Source organism: Salvia miltiorrhiza, chromosome 8 (genome assembly GCF_028751815.1).
Source record: "Salvia miltiorrhiza cultivar Shanhuang (shh) chromosome 8, IMPLAD_Smil_shh, whole genome shotgun sequence".
NCBI classification, from domain to species: Eukaryota; Viridiplantae; Streptophyta; class Magnoliopsida; order Lamiales; family Lamiaceae; genus Salvia; species Salvia miltiorrhiza.
This window is the reverse complement of record NC_080394.1, coordinates 1,272,138-1,289,266: the sequence shown is the minus strand read 5'-3', so window position 1 is coordinate 1,289,266 and position 17,129 is coordinate 1,272,138. Positions and strand designations below refer to the sequence as shown.

Below are 17,129 nucleotides of genomic sequence, written 5' to 3'. Positions count from 1 at the left end.
ATACTGCGCAGGTGTTTGTTTGCATGTTAAAAATATTTACTTCGATTACACGTGTGGATGAGTTTCAATGGAGGTGTCAAAGCGTTAAAATCAAATGTTTGCACTTTATATATATATAGGGACATGGGGAGTGTTATTATAGAAATTAAATTTATTGAATAAAAGAAGTCTATTATGAATTCGTTGAAAAATTAATGAATTGAGAAAATGTGAAATTTTTGCCATGTATGAGATTTCGAATCCCGCACGGCTAAATCACAAATTCATTTAGTAAAGTGATGAATTCAAAATATATATTCACGGTCTAAAGATTGAAAATGATTTTTATTTTATAGTATAATATATAACTTAACCTTTTTTAAACCATTCTCTTGTATATAAGATTACACTTTCAAGTGTTTTCCTTAAGCTAATAATAAATTCTTTCAATGGTATAACAACAACAACAATAATAATAAATAATCGTCCACATATTCATCGTTGCAAATTTATTTCACTGTGATATCATTTGATTTCTACAAACGGACCCATTGTTTCGGCTAATGAAATCCTCTATCCCAAATTTTATGTCTCATTGTTCATATATTTCACTATTAATTTAACTATTATAGTATTAATCATTCATATAAACTAAAAATGTACTATTGTATTATGAACTCTAATTAACATTTATTAAAAAATAAAATTTAAAAATATTAATATACTCTAATTTTTGAATAATCAAGCAAAATAATCATTTTTTAAGATATAAGAAGGTAAATTAAATATATAAAAAATAATTATAAACCTTAATTGAATGAGTGAACCTAGATAATAATTATAAAATCAAACTAAATCAAAACATATTAAAATTGACGAAGAAAGTAAAAAATAATTAAAAAAATCAATAATGAAACACCAAAGTTGGGAATAAATAAATAAATATCCCAAGTGCTATATCGAACCTCCTAAATAATTCATTAAGGAGGCGTTTTGAATAATTAGTCTTGATAGATAAAAATAATAAAGTTAATCTCTTGTTTATTTTGATGGATTGAAACTTAATTAATTTGGCATATCAAGGCCCTTAATTATTTCTACCATCACGTTACTTTTGCGTAATTGTTATCCCATTGAAAGAGTGAGATTGGAAAAATCTTATTCTTAAAAATAAAAATATTGAATCGTTCATCTTATATATCTATCATGCAAAGTAAACGCCTCCTAATTAAATAATCCCAAACAATAATTTACTTTTCATTTTCGGATTAGCTTAAGTGAGTTGTGTAGAAGTATCCAAAAAGGAATTAAAAGACTGCAAACCCAATTTTATTCACTCAAACGAAACCACATTCCATCATATTACACATCGAAGCCCTCATTATTCCAAAAACCCTACATTAATTTTGGTGGAATATCTACTTTTTTAAGTTTGTTTACATCATAGACTTGATCACATCCAAGGCATACTCAATCGGCCATGGACGGCTAGGATATCTCGATGAACGCCTGCTAGTCGAGCTCATGATCCTTGATTCCTCTCTTTTAAACTTCAAATTCCTAGCATCCTCCCTCGAGATGTCGTAGGCGCTCATGAGCACCTCCTCCGGCATCGCCCGGAGGGCCGACAGCCGGCCGGCCAGCGGGGTGACGACGGCGTTGTCGTTGGTCTTGAAGGAGATCCACTCGAGGCCCTCCTCGTTGTTCGCCTTCTTTATCATCGCAAAGTTCTGTGGGACTATGATCATCTGCCCCTCCCTCACCTCGCCGTCGAACACGGCCTTCCCGGCCTGGCCCACCACCTGGAATCGACCGCTCCCTCGCGTGATGTAGATCACCGAGTGAGCGTTCGCGTTCCAGGTTGGCGCCATGATCGCATTCTGCATCGCATGTATAAAATAGATCTGATCAATATAATATATACTGATGAATATCCTAATTCATTTTAGATTTTTCATACAATAATTGGAGCACTTATTGGGTTTATTATGAACAATTTAAGTATACAATTATTTTAGTATTTAATTACAATTTTATTAGTTAATAATTAAGAGATTGATAACTTTATAATTAGTGTACAATACAATTTTTTTAAACCTCAATTTTTTCGGTTATAAATGTTAATTATAATTAATTATATTATGATAACTTTTATTTTAAAATAACAAATTTGATAAAAAAAGACATAAGTGAAAAACACATAAAATATTGAGACAACTTCTTCTTGACATGAAAATAGCAAGATAATGTCTTCGTCCTAACAAAGGTGTTCCATTTTTTTCAAGTCCTCCAGTTGCGCAAGTTTTTAAATTTCTTTATTTACTTATATTATTTATTTATTTTTTAAAAAGTGTTCTATTTAAAAATAAGTTGTATCCATAAAAGAACTTGTCCCCTTTCGGAACTCAATAATTAGTCAGTAGCAAATAGATGTTCCATTTAAACATAAATTTTACTCAGAGAAAAACTTGTTCCATTTCATAATTCAATAGTAAAAATTATTTTTATGTAAAATAAGTACCAAATAAATTTCTATTTAAAAACGAATTTTTTTCAAGGCAAGAGCTCAAACGAGAAAATGAAGAATCATTATTAATCATCTTTTAAAAAAAAAAGTGGGGATTCGAACATTACCCTGTAGAGGACACCTTTCTCAGCGCTAAGGCGGAGCCAGCTGAGGATGGGGAGCTTCTGGCTGTTGGCGGCGCTGATGCGGCCGCCTCGGGGGTTGTACACATCCGCCCGCGCCGGCTCATCCAAGTTGAGCCTCAACCTGGCACTGCAGAGGGTCTCCTCGAGCCCGTTCGAGGCTTCGAGGTCGTCCCACCACCGGCCCCGCCTGCGGCTCTCCCTCTCCTCCTCCTCGCCCCCGGGGAAGAGGATGTCGAACCTGTCGGCCTGCACGATTTGCCCTCGGAAGTCGTCCTGGCTCTTCAATTTCCTCGCCGTCTCTATGTCCACGTTGAAGATCTCGGCTAGAAGCTCGTCGTCGAACGGATTGAAAATGTTGTCCCTCTCGCTTTGTTCGCTTTCTCCCCTCCGGCGGCTACGGTAGCTCTCCGAGCCTTGTGCTTCGCCTCGTGGCTTTCCGGCTAGGAAGAAGTTCTGCACGTGGAAAATATATATTTTCACTCTTTTTTTTTTCATTTTAGTCGTCTGAATAAGCTTTCCAAATTTTAGTGAACATATATTTTCACTCTTTTTTTTCATTTTAGTTAGCCCTCTCAATAAGCTTTCCAATGAAATAACAATCGATCAAAATCGTACAAATAATGGATATGATCGATTGAGAGGGTGTTTGGCTAAGCTTATTTTAAAGAGCTTATAAGCTCTTGTAGCTTATAAGATGTTTCAAGAGCTTATAAGATGTCATTTTTAAGAGCTTATAAGTTGTCAAAGTGTTTGGATAATTGAGCTTATAAGTTAGAGAGAGATTTTTTTTGCTAGAGAGAGAAAATATTTTTTTAGAGAGAGAAAATCGAAGAAAAATTAACTTAAATGATATATGATGAGAATAATAAATTATAGTTGAAAAATATTTGTAAAAAGATTGTTGCATATGAGATTATAAGAAAATAAGTTGGGGTAGAGGAACTTATTTTTTGTGGAGCTTATAAGCTCTTGGAGCTTATTTTTGGAGCTTATAAGTTGTTGATGACCTTATTTTGCCAAACACTTTGAAGGAGCTTATAAGCTCTTAAACAGCTTATAAGCTGTTTTGAGGAGCTTATAAGCTCAGCCAAACACCCTCTGAGTCGATTTTTGCTACGTTGGAAAATTTATTCAAAATCCTACAACTACATATGATCAAAATTGAATTTCCACTTAATTAAAATTTTGGACAATTTTCTTTTTGATGATGTAAATTTTTTTTAGATCGACAATTCATTTTCTCTCATTTTTCACTGTAATTCTTAATAACATACAATATTATCATGAGGTATTAATATAACCTAGTTCTTGATAATAAGCTTTTCATATTCTTTAGATTTCTTTTTGATCTTAAAATATGGAATAAAAAAATTGTGCGATAAATTTTTCCTATCTTTTTTTACCACTCACATTATTAATTTATCATAATAAATGAAGAACAAAGCAAAACGCACCCTGAATGTGTGATCGAGCTGGTTGATTTGGTTGCCGGTGTCGAGCAACGCGACGGTCTCGAGCCTCTCGTCGCCGTTGTTGTAAAACCAGAGAGTGAACCCGGCCGGCAAGGCGATAACGTCGCCTTGCCTGAACTGGCGGACCTTCTGGTGCCGATCCACGAAGCTCCTGCTCCGGTCATGGTCTCGCTGCCTCATCTCGGTCTCGAAGGTCTCGGCGCAGCCGGGAATTACTACTCCGAGCAGTCCTCGGCCTGCATTTTTCGACAATCAAACTATAAATATTTGAACAACTAGCCCATCAAGAAAATATGGAGGAGCACATAAAGTATTAGATTTAAATAATAAATGTGTGTAAAAAAATATTGAGGCCATTTTTTCTAGAGCACTGAAAATTGAGGAGCTAATTGTTAAAATAGGACAGTAACTTTTAATGTTTTTCAGAAAGAATACTATATGTTACGAAATTTGAAAATAAAGCATATATATTACAGTATTTGAAAATTAAGACTATATCTTCCGTTTTTTTACATTTATATTCATATTTAACACATCAAAATAAGGCCTGTCTTCATTTTCAAATTCCGTAATATATAGTCAATATTTTCAAATTCAGTAACATATAGCTAGCTAGTTCTCTTTCTGAAAAACATTGAAAATTACGGTCCTATTTTAAAAATTAGATTTAAAATTGAGACACAACCTATGATTAATCCAAAATAATAAAAGAAAATAATGTGAAAAAATAGAACATTTTGTTATACCTCTAACGACGTAGAGGAGCTGAGGCGCATTGTTGTAGTGGGGCAGGAGAAGTCCTCTGGGCTTGATGTAGTTCCTGACGGCGGCGACGCCGGCGCACTCGAACTGCTGGTTGTTCCGGTCCCAGAACTCGGTCCGCCCCGCCTCGGAGTCGAACCGGAGGGTCGGCTCCTGGGCGGTGAGCCTATCGACCCGGCAGTCGGTGCGGGCGCGGAGGCGGTGCTGCTGCTGGTGGCGCAGGTTCTGCCACAGCGAGTCTTCTTGCTGCTGCTCGCCGCCGGGGACGAGGGCGGAGGAGGTGGTGAAGAGGAGGAAGGCAGTGATGAGAGAGAGTGAGAGAGTGGGAGCCATTGCGATGGATATGTGATATGTGAAGCGGGGAATAGAGAGGTGTGGGGAATTTATAGTTGGGGAATAATGGGACACGTAAAAGATTTTGTGACATTTGGCTTTGTGCATGGAGTTTTGTTTGGTTGTGGGGAAATGGAAGTTTGCATGCATGGGGGGATTTGCCCCAACGCCTTACACCTAAGGAATATTCGGTTGGGTATGTGGCGATTCTACCTCGTGGGTTGGGTTCGGAATTCGATAATGGGGTGGACTGAAAAATAAATACTTCGATCGACGGTGTTGTCGCGTGTCGGTGCCACTTTGGTTGTCGAAAGAGTCGAGATAGGGAAAATGGAGGGAAAATGAATTAGATATTCAGTCTGATTTATTCGCTCGTGTCGCAGGGTTAATTTCGAGAATTGGGATTAATATTTCATCTGTCTCATAAAAGTGTGCATATTTTTCCATTTAGGTACGTCTCACACAAGGGTGCGTATTTTTCATTTTTGGACACTATTTCATCCCATAACTCTACAATAAAATAGTAAGTCTTTTTCTTCACTCACTTCATACTCCTAACATTTATTAAAATATGTGTCACCAAAAATAATGCACACTCTTAAGGAAAGAAAGAAGTATAATATAAGAAAAAAAATTGATGCTTGCACTGGACTCTAACCTGCCCTTATACAGATCCGCCCCTGATACAGATAGATTTCTTGAAATTTAAATTAGTAAATAATGTATTGGTTTGGTATTATTAAGAAAACGGATAGACAGAGTTAAGCTGAATTACAAGTGTTTGTGATTAGTTAAGCATTTTAATTTCCTTTCATCCTTAACCAAAACATTGTAGTTTGTGTAAATCCATGAAAATACTCACTTTTGATGAGTTGTGTCAAAAAAAAAAAGTACAGGGACATTGGGGTTATTTTAGTCAATTAGGATAGATATGCAATGTTATTATACAAGTGAGTATTTTGTAACATGTCAATTATTAAAAGTAGGTAGAAGAAAAAACTGAAGTTTTATGTATTTCAAATATTTTAGGCAAGTACCGTCAAATTGAGCCCAAATTTTGGGATATATTTATGATTTACTACACAGCTTATGTTTTGGGCCTATTGTAAGCCCAATACTCATAGAATGAATACTACTTGGAGAGCATAGCCCAGCCAAGACTGAGTGATATCCCATTTGGAAATCCTAATCATCTATGACATTCAAGCATTTAAAATCATCATAACATAGAGATTAAACAAACAAATAAGCAGTTATAAAATAATTCTTCAACTTCTAACACAACATAATACCTATCTAGAGTAGAGGTCTTTTGGTACGAGTTTCTTGATCTTGTCAAATAGAACACTATCTCTACCTTCCCTTGCCACAGGTTCAATCAACATCGAAAAAGTAGTTTCGTCAAGTGTGAAACTCCTTGCACCCATCTCTTCCAACAGTGGAATTGCATCACACGTCTTGTTCATTTTGAGAAGGCCTTGAACAAAAACATTGTACGTCACCTTATCAGGCAAGCAACCGTTGTTTACCATTTGCATCATCAACTCCTTAGCCTCCTCTATTCGTCCTGCTTCGCCAAGTGCACCAATGAGAATATTATATGTTATGACATTGGGCTGCATACCTTTGGATGGAAGCTCGTCGAATAGATTTTTAGCCTCCTCTATCTGCCCTTCTTTGCAAAGTGCACCAATGAGAATATTATGTGTTATGACATCATGCTGCAAACCTTTCTATGGAAGCTCGTCAAACAAATCCTTTGCTTGTCTAACTTTGTTGTCATTACACAATCCCTCAATGAGAATATTGTATGTTACTATGTTGGGAGCGATGCCTTTATCTTCCATGTTATGCAACATTGAAAATGCATCAGCAATACGATGAGCTCTGCACAAACCATGCAACAAGGTATTAGAAGTCCTTATATTAGGAGACACTTGTAGAGATTGTAGAGCTTCCATCTCTTTGAACAGCTTAAGCCGTCTTCACATTTGCCTTCACGAAATAAGGCCTCTAGCATTGTGCTATAAGAAACCACATCGCGATCTAACCTTTTGTAGGAAATTATGGTGAAAAGACGTGAAACTTCATCCACTTGCCCCTTTTTGCAATACCCGTTCATCAAGCTATTGTAGCTTATGATATTGGGCTTGATTCCTGAATTCACTGCCAATTGGAAAATATTTTCAGCTTCATAGATACCAACATATGTTTGGCCTCTTCCACCTTTCCATCTCTGCACCAAGCATCCACAAAGGTATTACACATCACCACATTTGGCCAGACTTCATTAGCAATCATCTTCTTTAAAATGTCTTCAGCTTCGTCCATTCTTCTCCTATCGCATAACCCCTTAATTATTGAATTATATGTCATGACATTTGGTGAAATCCCCTTATCACCCAAAGTGGAGAAGAGTTGGAGAGCCTCGTCCACCTTTCCATCCTTGCACAGACCATCAACGACTACACTATAAGCATAGACATCAAGTTTACAACTTCCCTTTTCGTTTTCCAATAAGCAGAGCAAATCAATCGCCTCGAGAGTACCTCCAGCTTTGCATAACCCATTCATCACAGTACTATACGTGTATTCGTCGAGCTCACACAGTTGATACACCGACAGCTTCCATAACACTTTCGCTGCCTCTGGGATTCTTCCAACCAACAATAACCCTTTGATAAGAGTGTTAAAGGTTACAACACCAGGCTTGTACCCACGCTTAAAAAAAATGCCTAAGATCGCAAACCCAAAATCAGGCCTTTTCAGTCGGCAGTAGCAATCAATCGCAATATTCAATGTGTAGTGATCTACAGAAGCATTTCTTTGAAGCATTTCGTCGAACATGTGAAGGGCAAGAGAGTATTGTTTCATCTTGACCACAGCACTCAACAATTTCGTGAAATCAACAACAGAAGGGCTCGGCCGCGTTCTTACCATCTCCCGAAATAGAGCGACGGCATCATTGGGCTCACGTATAGATCCAAAATCGAATCTGGGATAGGCGGAGAAGTGTCTCATCTGGTGGCTGGCTTCAAGAAATGAGTCCAATTGTAGGGATTTGAATGAACAATTTGACAGAACTCTTCTGGAAATCATGGCTGGCTTGACAGAGATGATTTAGATTGGCGATCTGGAAATCTTAGGTGAATTTGGGTGTTTTTCTCTTTCTGGCTTCAAAGTTTGAGTCTTTTTTCTGTATACTTGAATTCTTCGCCTTGAGGTGGGTGGGTTTTGGCTGATGAATATTAATTTTCTGTTTTCGGATTCTTTTTTTAAAATGAAGTATTGTTCTATATATGATTTTACTTAACCACAAATATAGAAGTGCATATTTTTTTACATTCTGTAAATATTAAATGTTAATTAATATAACATTAAAATGTTAATATTGCACTCAATAATTAATTTTATAAATATATATATATATATATATATATATATATATATATATATAGGGAGAGGTTCAAGAAAGAACCATAAATAAAAGAAGACCGGAGAACCATTTTCAGCCTTTCGATCATCAAGATCTACGGTGGATGCATCATCTTGTTGGATGAATGCAGATCATGGGTTCGAATCCTGAAGGGAGCATTTTTTTTAAATTTTTTTAGTGCATTAATTTTAACAGCGAATGCATTAATTTTTACAGTGGATGCATTAGATTTGATGGTTCTCCCATTCTCACAAATAATGTAGTTCTCTCTAGAACCACATCCTATATATATATATATATATATATATATATATATATATATATATATATATATATATATAGGCCAAGGTTCAATGAAGAAGGCCTAAATGTAAGAAAGAAGAGAGAAGTAATCTCATCCGTTGATCTTATCTAATCTAACGGACATGATTTGTTCACGCCATGTTCAACGGATTTTTTCGTTGAACATATGGGGGTTCGAAACCCAGAACCCCCAAAAATATTGTATATGTTCACGAATGTTCAACGAAAAAATCCGTTGAACATGGCGTGAACAAATCATGTTCGTTAGATTAGATAAGATCAACGGATGAGATTACTTCTCTCTTCTTTCTTACATTTAGGCCTTTTTCATTGAACCTAACCCTATATATATATATATATATATAGGGAGAGGTTCAAGAAAGAACCATAAATAAAAGAAGACCGGAGAACCATTTTCAGCCATTCGATCATCAAGATCTACGGTGGATGCATCATCTTGTTGGATGAATGCAGATCCTGGGTTCGAATCCTGAAGGGAGCATTTTTTTAAATTTTTTTAGTGCATTAATTTTAACAGCGAATGCATTAATTTTTACAGTTGATGCATTAGATTTGATGGTTCTCCCGTTCTCACAAATAATGTAGTTCTCTCTAGAACCACACCCTATCTTATATATATATATATATATATATATATATATATATAACAGCGAATGCATTTATTTATATGGCAATTGTAATAATTTTATTTGTTCTCATGTTATCATGAAAATAATGGTTCTCATTAGAATCGCACCCTATAGCTCTTACAACACCGTGACAAACAAGAACTAATTGATCACTCATTATGCAACATATTGCTCTAGATCCTCTTTAAATAAACCTTACGTCGCCACTGAAAATAAGTGAACATCTCATCTTTGGAGGGAAAATCACCCTTGATCACCGGATGATTGAGGAAATTATTCTTCCACGCGGCGAGATTCTGAAATCTCGTTGCGTCGAAAATTTTGATGGCCATGATTTCCTCCCAAACCGGCAGCATGTAAGCAACGAATCCCATCATGAGATCCACATGACCAATTGTGTCGTCCCCAAAGAAAAAACGATTTTTTCCCCCGAGTTTCTCTTCCATCATTTCGAGATGTTCAATGGCGATTTTCACTGCTCTCTCCTGAATTTCACCCTCCGAGCAAAGGGCAAGCCATGTTGATTCAAGAATCTGACAAAAATAATGAAGAATATAAAATAATCGTTTTAAAATTATAAAAATAAAAGCTAACCACTGATATAGAAAAGATAAAGAAAATAGTTACTCTTACTATTTTACCCATTTATTCACCATTGATCGAGAATAAATTTAATTATGAATTGCCATATTTAAGAAAATATGGCAATTCACCATAAGAATATTTGATCGTAAATTGTGAATTGCCATATTTAAGAAGATTTAGTATTGAAACCGCCAATTAAGGACAAAACAGTATTGTAAGCCAAAAATGATTATTTTTTTTATATTTGTAATTATATTTTTATCTTTACAATATTACAAATTACTATTTTAATATATTAACTTTTAAAACATTGGGGCAAGTTTAGCATCTGCATGCTTTTGCTTTATATAGTCGTGCATGTTTTATACCCAATTTTCAATAATAATAATAATGATGCAATTAATTCAATTCACTCATCTTTCACATGTAAATTGATAGCTAGTAAATCATTTTAGAAAACAATAAGTCAAATTTATATATAATAAAAGCACTAATCACGGAAATGAGATTTAATGTACCAAACTTTATATCCCACTTTCAATTTTGTTTAATTTCTTATGTATATTTTCTTCAATTTCAACTTTATATGCTTTAATTTAATTTTGTGATTATTAACTAAGGTTTATTCCATCAATTTAGGGTATATAATTATTTTTTATCATTTAATTTCATTTTTATTAGCTAATAATAGGTTGGTAAATTCAAAGTCATGGTATATACTTTTTAAAAAAAATAATTTTTTGATATAAAACTTCAATATAATTAAAAGTATTATAATAAATTTTATTTTTATAAAAATATTTTTAAAATAATAAATATAAGTATGGAACACATTGGCACACATAAGATTGTGGGACACTAGATCTCATCTCTTAATCACGTACGCCACGAAAAAATTAAAAACAAAAATTTGTGTACATTTGAAATTGCAAATTAAAGTTCATTAGCCCCCTCAGATGCACTAGAATACTCGTTTCCACTAAGATTTAGCTAAAGAGTTTATTTAAAGATAGCACGGGAGAGATAAAGTAAAAAAAAAAAGAAAAAATATATATATACTCAAATTAATATATTATCGTTTTCACATTTACCATTTTGATCCGTCCGCGATATCGTTTCCACTTCCATTTATAATTGTAGGGTTTACATAATACTTTATTCTTTTACCTTATATTTTCACCTCTATGTGGGGTCCAAACTCCACTCACTACAATATCCATCATTTTTCTTAAAATTTGCGCAATGTAAAAACACAGACGGATGGAGTATTAAAGAACAAAAAATTAATAATAAAAAAATTGAACGCGTGCGCACTGAATAAATTCACCTACGCACCTTTTCTTCTACAAATCTAGCCCAAAACCGAGCTTGGGCTCTCTCGTAAGGATCTAGCGGCAACAACGGGGCGTGGGGCCACCTCTCGTCCAAGTACTCGAGGATGATGGCGGATTCCGGCAGCGGATTTCCGTCGTGGACGAGAACGGGAACTTTTCCGGTGAGAGGGTTGAGTTGAGAGAGAAGAGGGCTTTTGTTGAATATATCTTCTTCAATGTATTCATACTCGATGCCCTTCAGCTTCATGCCCCATTTCACCCTCTGCACAAATGGGCTAACCCAAAAACCAACCAGCTTCACTCCCTTATTGCCTTTCTCCATTTTTATGGGGTAAGTGATGATATTTTATATGTGGTGGTGAGCTGCTTTCAATAGTATTTATAGATTTTAAATGTGGTAGATGTAGACCTTAGTTCCTATATGTTCAACTTGTGATTAATTTGACAATTAAAAAGAGGCAAATATCAAATTGGCCACGTTGCTCATGTAAAGGTTGATTTCAACCACATAAATAAAAATATAATAACTGTAGCTACTATTACCTAAAATGTCCTTTTCGTTTTATTTTGATAATCATCAAAGGGGTTATTGTCGGAAAATACTCATAGTTTGTCAGTTTTCTGATTTATGTCATGACTTTATAATTTGACCAAAAAATACATTAATTTTCAATTTAATCGCAGTTGTAACATGACATTATAACTTGATGAAATTACAATAATTTATACATAACAATTTAATGAAATTACAATAAATATCAATACATCTACGATGATGAACAATGATCCAAATAAGGTCATGTTATAATGGAGATTAAATTGAAACTTGGTGTATTTTCTGGTCAGATTATAAGGTCATGTTATAATTGCGATTAAATTGAAAATTGATGTGTTTTTTGATTAAATTATAAGGTCATGTTATAAACCAGAAAAATGACAAACTACGAATATTTTCCGAAAATAACCCCATCATCAAAAGTTAAAATCTATCTTTTTTTGTTTTAAAAAATTAAATTCCAAAAAACATGTGAAAACCTTAGATTTGAAAAAAAAAAAAAAAAAAAAAACCCTTAAAGCCCTTCCAATCTATTCCCATCCCCGGCCCCTCGCGCATACCCAGATCGCCGCCGCCTCCATCGGACTATTCATGCCTTTTTTCTTTTTTCTTTTTTTCCTGCTTCCCTTTCAATTCGAATATATAACACGGATTCAGGCGGTGAATCAGAGCGAAGAAGGGATTCCTTAGTCCTACCGCTTCATATTTAGGGCCTTTTACATTCTTGCAGTGAAATTGTTATTTGGTAAGAAGTCATACGAAACACACGGTGTTTTATACTACAATGTTTCTCAATGTTTATGATTAGTATTGATTTTTAAAAAAATGATTTCAAGCCTATATAACTTAATGAGTATAATATTAAATTTAATTAACGAGCCGTCATTTAATATAACAATTTTGAGCTTTTAGTTGTCCAAACTATATTATTATTAAAAGTTCACATATAATAACCCAAAACAAATTTAAGAATCAGGAAAAATATGGATAATATAAAAAGAAAAATGTAACAAATATACTTATATAAATAAATAAATCTTACACATAATTGAATAACTTTATATAATAGTATTTTAAATTCTAATTTTGACATATATTTTATTAACATATTGATCAGGACTAAATCCTCCATCAGCGCTATATATCGCTTAAATGCTTATTATTATTATTATTATTATTATTATTATTATTATTATTATTATTATTATTATTATTATTATTATTATTAGAGCTTCCCAGTGCAGGTCCAATCGAATATCTCAGATAAAGAATAAGAAGTCTACTTGCGCAGATGAAACGAAGAATCATTGCACGAGGAGCATGCATGTTAATCAAAGAGGAATCTTATCCTTCAATCTGAACCTAATGGAAAAGTTCGGGGTACCTATGTAGCCAAAGGATATCTACCTATGCAGTGGACTGATTTTATCAATCGAGAAAGTAATTGGGCTCCCAGCGCTGAAGACTCAAGTTAGAGACAAGAATTAATATGATAGGGGCTTTGGCCCAATTATTAGAGCCAACGGGCCCAAAGGCCTTAGGTTTTATTCCTATGCTTATAAATAGAAGTTCTATCATTAGATTGGGGGGTTCTTTTTTGATCTATTATTCATCTACCACTTGTAATATGCAAACTTTTGGGATATAGTGAAAAAACTCCGAAGATCCACCCGTGGATCTTATGATCGAACCACGTAAAATCTTTGTCACGTTTATTGCTTTAGATTATATGTAGATTTTTGTTTCATCACATATTCATATTAAAATTAATGCAAAACTCTTCTCCTTGATTGCATTAAACTACTATACTTTAAAAATATTTAAATTTAAAATAACTATAATTATACGATCATGTCAATTTTTTCATGTAAATTTTTTTTAAAGGATTGAAAAAATTGACATGAACTTATTTTTTGACCAACAAACGAAAACAATATGAAAAAATAGTATTGATATTCAACATTAGATACAAATGAGAAATAATAAAAATTAATTTCGACAATTTAAATAATCACAACTTATTTATTTCAAGTTTATTTTTTAAAAATTTTATATTGAATTAATTTTTTTTCATAATATTTAATTTAACATTCATATTGAATATTTTTTTTTCATGAATAGATGTGATTGCTTTTTTGAAAAGAAATAAAATAAAAGAAATTAAGAGAGAGATGGGAGAAAATTTGGTGGAAAATATTGAGAGGAGAGATAAAATTGAGCGGTAAAAAAACTCTGACAAATATCGCAAATTACTTATAGATTCACACAGTTAATTTACAATATAGTGCAATAATCTTTTAACAATAAGAATTGTTTCAAAAAAAAAAATCTTTTAACAATAAGAAGTTTTTATTCGAACCACACAATCTTACAAAAACCTTGACAAACAAGAACTAATTGATCACTCATTATGCAACATATATATAGCTCTAGATCTTCTTTAAATTAACCTTACGTCGCCACTGAAAATAAGTCAGCATCTCATCTTTGGAGGGCAAATCATCCTTGATCACCGGATGATTGAGGAAATTATTCTTCCACGCGGCAAGATTCGGAAATCTCGCCGCGTCTAGAATTCTGACGGCGGTTATTTCCTCCCAAACCGGCAGTATGTAAGCGACGAATCCCATCATGAGATCCACGTATCCAATTGTGTCGTCCCCAAAGAAAAAACGGCTTTTTCCCCCGAGTTTTTCTTCCATCTTTTCGAGATGTTCGATGGCGAGTTTCACTTCTCTCTCCTGAATTTCACCCTCCGAGCGAAGGGCGGCAAGCCTTGTTGATTCAAGAATCTGACAAGATAACGGATTATGGATTAATTAAGAAAATAGTCATTTTAAAATTGTAAAGATGATGACTAACCATTGACATAAAAAAGATAAACAAAATAATCGTGTTTACTATTTTACCCTTAATTCATGATCGCGAAGAGGTTTATTAACAATTGCTCTATATTCAGTCAAAAAAAAAACAACAACAAGAATTGCTCTCTCTCTCTCTCTCTCTCTCTCTCTCTCTCTCTCTATATATATATATATATATATATATATATGTGCTCTTTGATATCCTGAGTTTGAGTCCATCATTGCACGTGGTCTTGATTTTTTTTTTAAATTATACTCCTTCCGTCCCACGAATCTTGACACGTTTGGTTTCGGCACGAGAATTAATGAATTGTAGATTAGTGTTTTAAGTGTGTAATTAATAAAGTATAAAATTGATAAAATATGAGAGAGAATGTAATAAAATTAATAAAATAGGAGAGAGTATGTAATAAAAGTGATAAAATAGGAGAGAGAAGGTAATAAAGATGATAAAGTAGAAGAGAGAATGTAATAATTACTTACCTTATTTGAAAATGTGTCAAGATTCGTGGGACGGATGAAGTATAATTTAATAATAAAAAAAAATTGAACGCGTGCACTTAATAAATTCACGTACGCACCTTTTCTTCTACAAATCTAGCCCAAAACCGAGCTTGGGCTCTCTCGTAAGGATCTAGCGGCAACAACGGGGCGTGGGGCCACCTCTCGTCCAAGTACTCGAGGATGATGGCGGATTCCGGCAACGGATTTCCATCGTGGACAAGAACGGGAACTTTTCCGGTGAGAGGGTTGAGTTGAGAGAGAAGAGGGCTCTTGTTGAATATATCTTCTTCAATGTAGTCATACTCAATGCCCTTTAGCTTCATGCCCCATTTCACCCTCTGCACAAATGGGCTAACCCAAAAACCAACTAGCTTCACTCCCTTATTGCTTTTCTCCATTTTTGTGGGATATAAGTGATGATAATTTAATTATATATGTGTGATGATGATAATTTCAATAGTATTTATAGGTCTTTAATGTGATGGATGTAGACCTTTATTAGTTCTTATGTGTTCAATTGTGATTAATTTGGCATTTAATTAATTAATCAGGGAAAATACTTGGAAGCTTCCTGTGTGGAAAACATGATTGATTGAATGACACCATGGTCTATGCAACAAATTAAAAATATTATCTCATGAAGAAAGTTAGGAACGGTAAGTTGAACTTTATTTTTAAAGTAATCATATTTTAAAGAAATATTTTATTAGTTAATTTAATTGGGAATATTGATTGTACAACAAATAGCTTATATATATAAACAATATATATACACACCTTTAGAAGAGAATATATTACGTCGGACACTAAGCCATTAATTTCGTACGTGTTCTCGTTTACTCCAATTTGGAAGTTTCAACTGATGCCTTGCGAAGAGAAGAGCATAAATTAATGGACAAAATATTGATTGAGTATAAAATGGACTTTCTAAAGTAGCTTAATTTGCAATTGATTTTATGTTAAAGATCTTATTAATAGAGTTTAAATTTTCTTAGGCCATGTATGCCGGCATTTAAAATAAAATGACCAATTATGCAAATTAAAAAAAATTGACATATTTTTGCAAATCATCCTAAGATAATAACCTAAAGAATATTTAAACTCAGAAGATCTAATTATAATGTGGTTGTAAAAGATCTAAATACCCCTTCACGTAGTCATATAAGAACTTAATTAGCACTAAAAATTTAAAGTACCATAATACTCCATCTCATTTCATTTCATGCAAGCAAAGATAAGACCAATTATATTCCAAAAGTGAAACCTCCAGCCTACGAATTCATCACATCCAAGTAATTCCAATATACCAATACCAATATTCAAACAAATAAGTATTAATTAAGTACATTTAAAGTTTTCACTAGATTTTATTTTGCATATATACCAATACCAATATACAAACTTTCAATTATTCTTATTTTTCACACGATTGCTGATGCGAGGTGGATGTCGAAAGTGACTACGTGGTTGAAAAGACAATGTACTAAACGATGTAGTTGGATGCCTACTTCACTTCAACTAGCTACAATGACGTTAATCTTCCACTTCATCTAACAAAATGGTATTAATTCGTCGAAAATTGATAATCACGTTACATAAAAAATTAGAACAATTGAAGGTTTGTACATTTTAGGGCAATTACCCCTAAATATGATATGCCTTTCCTTCAAACCCAAGCAATTCTCAAAACCCATCACCT

The 17,129-nt window shown here is 33.8% G+C and overlaps 3 protein-coding genes and 1 pseudogene across 3 annotated transcripts; all 4 read right to left on the bottom strand.

Moving 5' to 3' along the window:
• Positions 1 to 1,286: 1,286 nt before the first annotated feature.
• LOC130999802 (11S globulin seed storage protein Ana o 2.0101-like) lies at positions 1,287 to 5,198 on the bottom strand. The gene is made up of 4 exons (XM_057925446.1): positions 4,850 to 5,198; positions 4,086 to 4,339; positions 2,614 to 3,084; positions 1,287 to 1,859 (listed from the first exon to the last, which is right to left on the bottom strand). Exons 1-4 carry the CDS (start codon positions 5,196 to 5,198, stop codon positions 1,416 to 1,418), a joined length of 1,518 nt encoding a protein of 505 aa, XP_057781429.1. The 3' UTR covers positions 1,287 to 1,415.
• A 1,227-nt stretch (positions 5,199 to 6,425) lies between these two features.
• On the bottom strand, positions 6,426 to 8,508 carry LOC130999788 (putative pentatricopeptide repeat-containing protein At1g12700, mitochondrial; annotated as a pseudogene).
• Positions 8,509 to 9,616: 1,108 nt separating this feature from the next.
• LOC130999797 (glutathione transferase GST 23-like) lies at positions 9,617 to 12,029 on the bottom strand. Its single transcript, XM_057925442.1, has 2 exons — positions 11,508 to 12,029; positions 9,617 to 10,120 (listed from the first exon to the last, which is right to left on the bottom strand). Exons 1-2 carry the CDS (start codon positions 11,826 to 11,828, stop codon positions 9,761 to 9,763), a joined length of 681 nt encoding a protein of 226 aa, XP_057781425.1. The 5' UTR covers positions 11,829 to 12,029; the 3' UTR covers positions 9,617 to 9,760.
• Positions 12,030 to 14,302: 2,273 nt separating this feature from the next.
• On the bottom strand, positions 14,303 to 15,905 carry LOC130999796 (glutathione transferase GST 23-like). The gene is made up of 2 exons (XM_057925441.1): positions 15,508 to 15,905; positions 14,303 to 14,854 (listed from the first exon to the last, which is right to left on the bottom strand). Exons 1-2 carry the CDS (start codon positions 15,826 to 15,828, stop codon positions 14,492 to 14,494), a joined length of 684 nt encoding a protein of 227 aa, XP_057781424.1. The 5' UTR covers positions 15,829 to 15,905; the 3' UTR covers positions 14,303 to 14,491.
• Between the last annotated feature and the right edge of the window lie 1,224 nt (positions 15,906 to 17,129).